At 36.0% G+C, this 9,385-nt stretch overlaps 1 protein-coding gene across 3 annotated transcripts; it reads left to right on the forward strand.

Annotated features, from left to right (window-relative positions):
- The first annotated feature begins 4,061 nt into the window (after window positions 1–4,061).
- LOC109214731 (rop guanine nucleotide exchange factor 1-like) lies at window positions 4,062–9,385 on the forward strand. Of its 3 annotated transcripts, XM_019378683.1 has the most exons (6): window positions 4,558–4,649; window positions 4,987–5,181; window positions 5,730–5,846; window positions 5,934–6,472; window positions 7,640–7,993; window positions 8,668–9,385. In XM_019378683.1, exons 3-6 carry the CDS (start codon window positions 5,741–5,743, stop codon window positions 9,004–9,006), a joined length of 1,338 nt encoding a protein of 445 aa, XP_019234228.1. In that variant the 5' UTR covers window positions 4,558–4,649; window positions 4,987–5,181; window positions 5,730–5,740; the 3' UTR covers window positions 9,007–9,385. The 3 variants fall into 3 exon arrangements, with proteins under 3 accessions (XP_019234227.1, XP_019234226.1, XP_019234228.1); XM_019378682.1 differs by lacking the exon at window positions 4,987–5,181 and having other exon boundaries at window positions 4,062–4,649; window positions 8,618–8,819; XM_019378681.1 differs by lacking the exon at window positions 4,987–5,181 and having other exon boundaries at window positions 4,063–4,649.

The raw sequence follows: 9,385 nt of genomic DNA on the forward strand, positions 1-9,385 counted from the left end.
AATCAAATTGCAAAGATCTTTGATGGTCTAAAGCAATCAGGACGAATGTGGTATAATCGTCTTAGTGAGTATTTATTAAAGGAAGGCTATATAAATGATGCCATTTGCCCATGTATTTTTATAAAGAAAACAACATCGGAATTTGTTGTACTTGCCGTATATGTTGATGACATAAACCTTATTGGGAACTCCTATAGAACTCCAAAAGGCAATTGATTATTTAAAGAAGGAATTCGAGATGAAAGATCTCGGAAAGACAAAATTATGTCTTGGTTTGCAAATTGAACATTTGGCAAACGGAATTTTTATTCATCAATCTACCTACATAGAAAAGGTACTGAAACGGTTTTACATGGATGGAGCACATCCATTAAGTACTCCGATGGTTGTTCGATCACTTGATGTGAATAAGGATCCATTCTGACCTCAAGAAGAGAATGAAGAGCTACTTGGTCCTGAAGTACCATATCTTAGTGCAATTGGTGCACTAATGTATCTTGCCAATACTACAAGGCCTGACATAACTTTTTCAGTTAATGTCTTAGCAAGATATAACTCTGCTCCCACAAGGAGACATTGGAATGGGATCAAACACATATTGCGGTATCTAAAAGGGACTACCGATATGGGCTTATTTTATGGCAACAATTGCAGTCCCGATCTTGTTGGTTATGCTGATGCTGGGTATTTATCTGACCCACACAAGGCTCGGTCTCAAACGGGTTATGTATTTACCTGTGGAGGCACTGCCATATCTTGGCGATCGACTAAGCAATCAATTATGGCTACTTCATCTAATCATGCTGAGATAATTGCTATTCATGAAGCAAGTCGAGAATGTGTGTGGTTGAGGTCTATAATACACCTTATTCGAGACAAATGTGGTGTGAAATGTGACAAGTTACCCACAATTTTGTATGAAGATAATGCAGCATGCATAGCTCAATTGAAGGGAGGGTTCATAAAAGGAGATAGGACAAAGCACATTTCACCAGAGTTATTTTTCACACATGATCTTAAAAAGAATGGTGATATTAATGTGCAACAGATTCGTTCAAGTGATAATATGGCTGATTTGTTCACAAAATCTCTACCAATGTCAACTTTCAAGAAGCTAGTTTACAAGATCGGGATGCGAAGGCTCAAGGATGTGAATTGATGCTCTCATCGGGGGGGGGGGGGGGTAAATGCATGTTGCACTCTTTTTCCCATACAAGGTTTTGTCCCACTGGGTTTTCCTTGCAAGGTTTTTAACGAGGCAACCAATAGGCGCATTTCTAAACATGTGTACTCTTTTTCCTTTTCTAGAATTTTTTCCCATTGGATTTTCTTTTAGTTAAGGTTTTAACGAGGCACATTATCTGTTGAATAGACATTCAGGGGGAGTGTTATAAATAGAATTCTATTTATGGTGAATGTCCATATTTAGAGAGATTCTAGGGTTTATTACTTGGTGGCTAAGTCAAACTCTCTGATAATAGGTGAATTTAACTATAATCACGCCTTAAATAACCACCTTCTTGTATAGTTTTGATGATAAAAGTGATAACAAAATGCTCTTATTAGTGCTTTTCATGATTTGCAGGTGATATATGATCAGGGAAGGCTAGGGAGTATTTTTGGAGTCAAAAATGAAGAAAAAGAGGCCAACTGTGAAATTCCCCAAGTAAACCACGCAAAACAGGCNGTAAATCGTAATTAAATATAATAGACCTAGAGATGAAAAATAAAATTATTGTTGTAGATCTAATAATGTAAAATGATAATATGAACTCAAGAGAAAGTATTCGTTAGAGATAGAGATAGAGAGAGAGAGAGAGAGAGTAGGAGAAAATGAGAGAGTTGTATTGTTCAAGAACTCCAGACCCCCCCCCCCCCCCCCCTTACAATGTGAAGGTCTCCCTTATATAGTAGGAGACCTTTCTCGAAATAATCAAAAAGATACAAAAATATGTAACGTTTTCCTAGTGAAGACACTGAGTCTTAAACGGTGTCGCTTTTGTCCCCGCGTCCAAGTCGTACCCTTACGTTAGTTGACGTATACTCACTGGGCGTACCCATTGGCGTAAAGACGTTGACGGTCAAATTTGAGCCTATACAGCATAGTTTGGGCAAACTCAAAATTCAAATCGAAATTTAAATTTTTTAGATTTTTGGTTTGGATTTTCAGATTACGGATTGGATTTTGAATTTAATTTTTAAAATTATTGGATTTTGGATTGGATAATTGGATTTGGTACTTCGAATTTTTAGATATCCGAAAATTCGTAATTCTTATACTTCATATTTTAGTCCATTATCCATATGTCAATAGTAATAAGTTCAATACCCTACGCGTTATATATTATCTCATATATTCAATATTAATTACTAAGTTACTGCAAGAATACTTTCTGTTTGGTCATGATCATTTTGTTATTTCTACTTCTTATCGACCGTATTAATATCTCTATTGTATTTTTTTTATAATAATTTCATTACTTGAATACTTCATTTGGATTATTGCAGTGAGAATGAGGAAACTTCAAGCAATTTAACATGAGTACTTCATTTAGATATTTATTTTTATAAAAAGAAGAAACATCTCAACTTATAAGTTCAAAATTGAAAATCCAAAATATCCAAACCGATTAATCCGAAACCGAACTTAAAAAATCCGATCCATTTCGAACTTATATGGATTGGATTTGGATTGTCATTTCTCCAATCCGAAAATCGAAAATCCAAACCAAAATTTTTATATGCAATCTGAACTGCCCGAACGCCCACCCCTAATTTCGTTTGTTCTGAATATTTTTGGTTGCTATAGTGAAGTGCCGTTATAGAGAATAAATATTACTTATAATGTAACGTGATATATTGGTTCCAAAAAAAATATGACTGTTAGAGATAAAGTGACATTATAGAGAATGACTATCGTAGAGGAGACTGATTGTATTCTGTTTGTGATCATATTGTATGGAGTAAATATGTAATATTATAACTCCTCAATCTGCTCTCTCCAAGTGTTTTATGATTCCCTTATTTATTTTTTACATTGTTTTTTGGGAATAGCAAAATTCTAGCAGCTAACTTAACTCATGTGAGAAACAAACTCAGGATTTCTTGAGAAATTACGTAAGTTTTTGCTACTAATAAAAGAAATTTGACTTCATACCTCTACTAGATTCTACTGCCTTCTTTCCAATTCAGGGATCATATTAGTTTGGACGCAACTATTAAGGTGAAATAAAACGTCTTATTATAATTCATAATATGAAAATAAAAGCAATTTCAGATTGAGATAAACTTGAGTTTTGAAAAAAAAAGTGTTATTTACAATAGAAATTAGTATCAAAGTATTCATAAATAATAAGATTCCCAAGTATGGAGTAACTCATTTATATATATATGTATTAAGCTAAATATGAATTTCTTTATATATGAGTTTTGTTAAGCATAATCAAATTAAAAAGGAGAGTATTTTTTTAATCATTCAGTATTCGAAGTTTACAACTCTGATTAAAAATCACACTAAATAGGCTACTAAGAAGGTAAAATACTTTCTACAAAAAGATCTTTACTCCAAACTTGAACTCAAGATAATTAGTTAAAGATGGAGGAATTTATTATCCCCATACCATTTGTGGTAGTGTAATAATCTAAAATCGATGAACTATACTCCTCTATTCCATGAATTTTCTGGTTTCGCCACAATTCTATTTATGTGAATAATTTTCTATTAGTCCGCTTAAAAAAGAATAACATATTTATATATTTTAAAATAATTTAATATTAAAATTTTCATTTTATTTTGTTGATAGTACTTAGTAGCATGTTTAAAATTACCAATTCAAAAACTTTATTGCCACAGGAATATTATACTAACAGATTTAAGATCAAAAATTTCGAAAATCATCTTTTTCTCCTTTATAGTTTTTTTTTTTCCAAAAAGAAAAAAAAAAACAACTGTTTTTCATGGAATTAAGATGTCATTATAAAGTCAATCGACGACCCCCCGCCTCGAATCAAACAAAAAGGTGTCCTATGACATGTGATCGTTAGAGTTTTGAGTGTGCAAAAGCGCGATACACATTGAAAAAAAACTGAAACAAACAGTGATCACTTTGATTGCAGCAACTCTACACAACCTACAGTTTTGAGTGGTATTTTTATTAAGTGAGCAGTGAAAAAGAAAAGTGTCAGCTGCTTTTATGTCACAACACTTTTCCTTTTTTCCCACTTTTCTCAATAATTCTTCCCCTCACAATCATAGCAAAACTGCAATAATTCTACATTATATAAATTCCTCTTTATCACACGAATCACATTTTCCCGTTGTTAAAGCAATTCCTTTACTCTAATCGCCGGCCGGCGAATGGCGAGTTTACCGTCCGACGACGATGAGTTCGATGTACAGAGCGAGCGTTTTGATGATAGTTATAGCCTAAGCGCTGACGTCAGCGAGTCGGAAACTTGTAGTAGCACGAGTACTTTCTCTTACCGTCAACAGGATGCTTCTACTTCTCTGTCGTCTTCTTCTACGCTTCATTACAACTCCAATTCCGGTTTCGGTGAACCGCCTACCGTTATGTTGCCGGTTGTTGGAGACAGACACGTCATCATTCCGGCTGAGAAACTGGATAAACTTGAGACCGCTGAATTATCAGGTTCGTACTAGTTTGCTGCCTCTTTTATATTCTCAGTTTAGCTATCTAGTACTAAAACTTTTATACGATTCAGATAATAATAACTTACAACATCATATAATTATGTATCAAATCTAATTTAATTACTCAGGTAATCAACTAATTAAATACCTCATATGCTTAAATGCCTGTAAAAATTCTTTACTCTAGTGTATATAAATTTAATCCTATATATATATATATATATATATATGTGTGTGTGTGTGTGTGTGTGTGTGTGTGTGTTGGCGTCTTTGTTTGTTGAATTGAGCATGTGATTCAACACTGATAACGGCTTGTTTTTCTTCATGGTTTTCAGTAGCACATTTTTCATCGTTACCTAAACACACATTGAAGTACACCTAGTGGCTGCTGGTATCAAATAGAGCAAAATTCAGTTGGCCGTTAATATTTGACCACGGGAGAATTGAGTTATTCTGGAGAATATTGATATACTTTGAGCCTGAGCAAAAAACTTACAGTAGTGGATAGGATAAACACGTTGACGTGGCAGGTGCTGATGTACTACTGCTTTCAGCTCAAGCTATACATAATATAGTGGGAATTTTGTTTTTTAGATATAAACACTTATACCTAGTCTGTATCCATTCTCACAAAGAAGCAGTGGTTGCAGTTCCTATTTCACACAATTTGACTTAAGATCCTGTTTCGACTCCTTACAGGGATTAGAGAGAGGAGAATACATGAAGGAGTTGTAGGCTCAATATTACTTTTTCTTGTTTTAGTTACTCTTCGGTGAAGTTAAAGAATCTTCCCCTCTCTGCTATTTTGAGAGAAGTATTTTACAATGATATTGGCGTTGTTCTCCCTTGTTAAGTTAGCTCTAGACGTTAAGGACATTTCTTCGACTATTGTCATTTCTTGTGGTTTAGTATAGGCTTGTGGATAGTTCTTTTAGGCTGAAAATAGATTAGAAAGAATGCAATTTTGTGCCAGTTCTGTGTAAAATAATTGTTGCTAATAAGTTTATGTTTATGTATAATTTTGTGTGAATTCATCAGCTGCATAATATTACCATGCGTGATGTTCTTGTGATTGCAGAAGTTGAATTAATGAAAGAGCGGTTTGCTAAACTACTGCTAGGAGAAGATATGTCTGGAGGAGGAAAGGGAGTCTGTACTGCTCTTGCCATCTCCAATGCCATCACTAACCTAGCTGGTATGTCACTTCACTTTGTATTTAAAGAGCTTTGGAAAAATTTCCTCTAGGATTAACATTGTGCATATTCTCTCCCTCCAATTGCAGCCACTGTCTTTGGGGAACTGTGGAAGTTAGAGTCATTAGCGCCACAAAAGAAATCGATGTGGCGTCGAGAGATGGAATGGCTTGTCTCTGTCAGTGATTCGATAGTAGAACTTGTACCTTCTGTGCAAGAGTTTCCTGGTGGTGGGACTTTTGAGATTATGGTCACTCAACCACGGTCAGACCTCTATGTAAATCTTCCAGCACTCAAGAAGCTAGATGCAATGCTAATTGGCATGTTGGATGCCTTTTCTGGTTGTGAATTTTATTATGTTGACCGAGGGATACTTGTCGCTGATGGAGAAGATGTTGAAGCATATCCTTGTTCTCCTTCCTCTCATAGACGTTCCATTAGGCTTGAAGAGAAATGGTGGCTACCATTCCCAAAGGTCCCACCAAAAGGTTTGTCAGAAGAGACAAGGAAACGATTGCGGCAGTGTAGGGAATGCACAAATCAAATTTTCAAGGCAGCTCAGGCTATCAATGCCAGCACACTATCTGAAATGGAAGTACCAACAGCTTACATGGAGAGCTTGCCAAAGGTAAGTGTTCAAAATTGAAATGGTAGTTGGTCTTTGATATACCTTTTTTCTCTTTCTTTATCAATTACTAAGATATTTTTTTACTTGGACTAATATGGACCTTTACATTCATCTTAAAGAAAGACCAGTGACTCATTAGTTGCTAGGCACCATGTAAGTTTAATGCAAGGTTATTATGTACAATCTCTTATCTCCACCCATTTTTTTCTTTTTCATTTATTAGTGTCCAACCCTGCTTCATGTCATCCATTGCATGGTAATCTTCTCCACTGATACAGTGGTGCAACTGAGTTTCATCTCTGCCAATTCTTTTATATGGTTCTGATCATAGCAACGCAGCAACAGTAACAACAAATACGCCTCAGTCCCAAACTAGTTGGGGTCTGGCTATATGAATCCTCTGATCATAGCAAAGCATGCCTTCAATTTCTAATTTTCCCATGTCAGACAAACAAACAGCTTTGGTTGCTTAGTGAGCATATAGATTGCTAATTTCACTGTTTCTGTTCTCTTGGTTTTGTATCTTAGATATTTATCAGCTCCTAGTATATTTGTCCAGGCTATGGCACTTTGGTGCAATGCAATTGCCTAAATACCACCCACTCGCGAACTTTGTTCCGAGATTTTTCTGCTGAATCAGCGTGATATCTACACAATTAAGTCTTAATAAGCTTTTAGCTTTGAACTTCGTGTCTCCTTTGAACTAGTTCTGGATGTAGATTACACAATGAAATAATTTAAAATACTTTCTATGCGTTTAGATTATTGCTCTAGCATTGTCTATGGCAGTATATACAATCTTCTCCTTTTCTCATGTTACGAACTTTTCAAGCTTTCATTTCCTTCCTTCTGGTTTTTAAAATTTTTGACTTTTTGCCACTTGGCTGTGAAACTAAGTACTCCTATGCTATAAACAGCAAGAAAGCATCTTGATATGGACTTTGAGGTATGCCTCATCTAATATACTTCAGAAAGACAAAGAGTCTTCCAACTTGATCTTCATAGTCTGTCCCTTTTATTTGTTGTGTTATAGCCCCTTTGGGTTTTGAAAAACTTTATTGTCATTTTTTCCCCAAATATCTTATTGCTTTAGTGACTTGCATAGTTCTATTCAGTCTAATACACATACTGCTTTGGTTTAATTCATCTTTGGCCTGTATCTTTCAGGGTGGGAAGGCATCTTTAGGGGAAATCCTCCACCGATATATTACTGCTGATCAGTTCTCTCCAGACTGCCTACTTGATTACTTGGACCTCTCATCAGAGTATACGACTTTGGAGATTGCAAACAGGATTGAGGCTGCTATGCACATTTGGCGGCAAAAATGTGAAAAGAAGAACTTGAACCAGTCCAAATCTGGAAAGTCCTCATGGGGTGGCACGGTAAAGGGACTTGTTGGTCTTACGGAAAGATATCAACTCTTGTCACAGCGAGCTGAGAACCTGCTGAGGAACTTAAAGCTGAATTTCCCTGGCCTTCCACAGACTGCATTGGACGTGAACAAGATTCAGTATAACAAGGTATATTCTTGAGTATCTTCTTTACTGTTCTGCTATTATGACCGCTTTCATCATGTCCAGCTTTTCAAGTCAGTTTTACTCACTTATGGCTGAAAAGTCAAGTATGTGAGCTGACTGAGCTCAGTTGAACAGCCTAGTTGAATTTCTTATTTCACATATCAAATGCTTCTTAATGAGAAAATGATCACAGATGACATCAAAGAATCTCGAAGCTGGTCAAGTTGGCAAAAATGCGGCCTGAGTGGGGCTTAACTCTTAAGAACCCTTCTAACTTTGACCAAAATGAAAGATCACAAAAATTGATGCTACAATTTTCTAGTTTGATACTACTGTTTGCGTGAAGCTTCAAAAGCCTTATCCAATGTAAGCAATATGATTAGTTTCACCACTTCAATCTAAACGGTAGCTAATAATTTTGTGACAACTGCCAACTAAAATAGTTAATATGGTCGTCTCAGTGCCAACCATTTGTTTGATATAGAAGGTCACTTAGAAGGAAAAACATAAAACTGTTCACCTTTACTAGCATATGTTGACATGCTGCATGAATCACACCTTATTTAATCCAAGGCACTTTAAATTTGCTTTGCCTGTCTTGACCATGTCTAATTTATGTGTTACAAGACCAGGATCAAAGAATCTGAGAGCTGCAACTTTCATGTTAATGCATGCAGGATGTGGGACATTCGATCCTTGAGAGCTACTCTAGGGTGTTGGAGAGTTTGGCATTTAACTTGATGGCAAGGATTGAGGATCTACTATATGTAGATGATGCCACAAGACGCCGTGCAGCTGAAGAGTCAGTAACAACGCTCGACCAGCAAGGAGTCTTTATCACGCATTCCCTACAGAATCAGGTTCTTTGTGGTCCCAATTTGGTCAGAAATATATCTCTTCCCTCTTACCGAAAAGCACTCAATTCCTCAGACATAGTAGCTGAAAGCCTCAAGAGAACACCTCAGTCAATTGGACATGTTCTTAGATCTGAGAAACACAAAGCGCTAAGTTTTTGAGGACTCGGACAGGTGGTAGTATAGGCGTAGACTACAATGACAATTGACTACGACTTTGATGATCATAGTATCTTATGTGCTTGCAACAAGGCTAGCAAGTAGGACTTATATTTGCAGTTCTAGAAAATTAGGGGCCATTAGCGTTTAGAGAATGGTTATTCCTACATCAATATAATTGTTTAGGTAGATAGCTGGTACGTAAAGTTTCTAGCTAATGCAAAAACCAAATGATTAAGATGTGGTAGGGGATAATTTCTTGAAGGTATATTCTGTATCTGGACATATATGTGTACTGTTAGAAAGAGCTTGTATTATCCATCTAAACTTCGACCTTCTAATCCACTAATTAAGCACCCACCTGGGCAAAATTTTGACCATA

Source organism: Nicotiana attenuata, unplaced genomic scaffold, assembly GCF_001879085.1.
Source record: "Nicotiana attenuata strain UT unplaced genomic scaffold, NIATTr2, whole genome shotgun sequence".
Lineage (NCBI taxonomy): Eukaryota > Viridiplantae > Streptophyta > Magnoliopsida > Solanales > Solanaceae > Nicotiana > Nicotiana attenuata.

Bases quoted from the DNA above. Each gene is read 5' to 3' on its own strand.
- LOC109214731 (XM_019378681.1), top strand. From the start codon at position 4,358: ATGGCGAGTTTACCGTCCGACGACGATGAGTTCGATGTACAGAGCGAG. The intron at 4,650-5,729 runs GTTCGTACTAGT...TTGTGATTGCAG, and splicing joins TGAGACCGCTGAATTATCAG to AAGTTGAATTAATGAAAGAG. The intron at 5,847-5,933 runs GTATGTCACTTC...CTCCAATTGCAG, and splicing joins TGCCATCACTAACCTAGCTG to CCACTGTCTTTGGGGAACTG.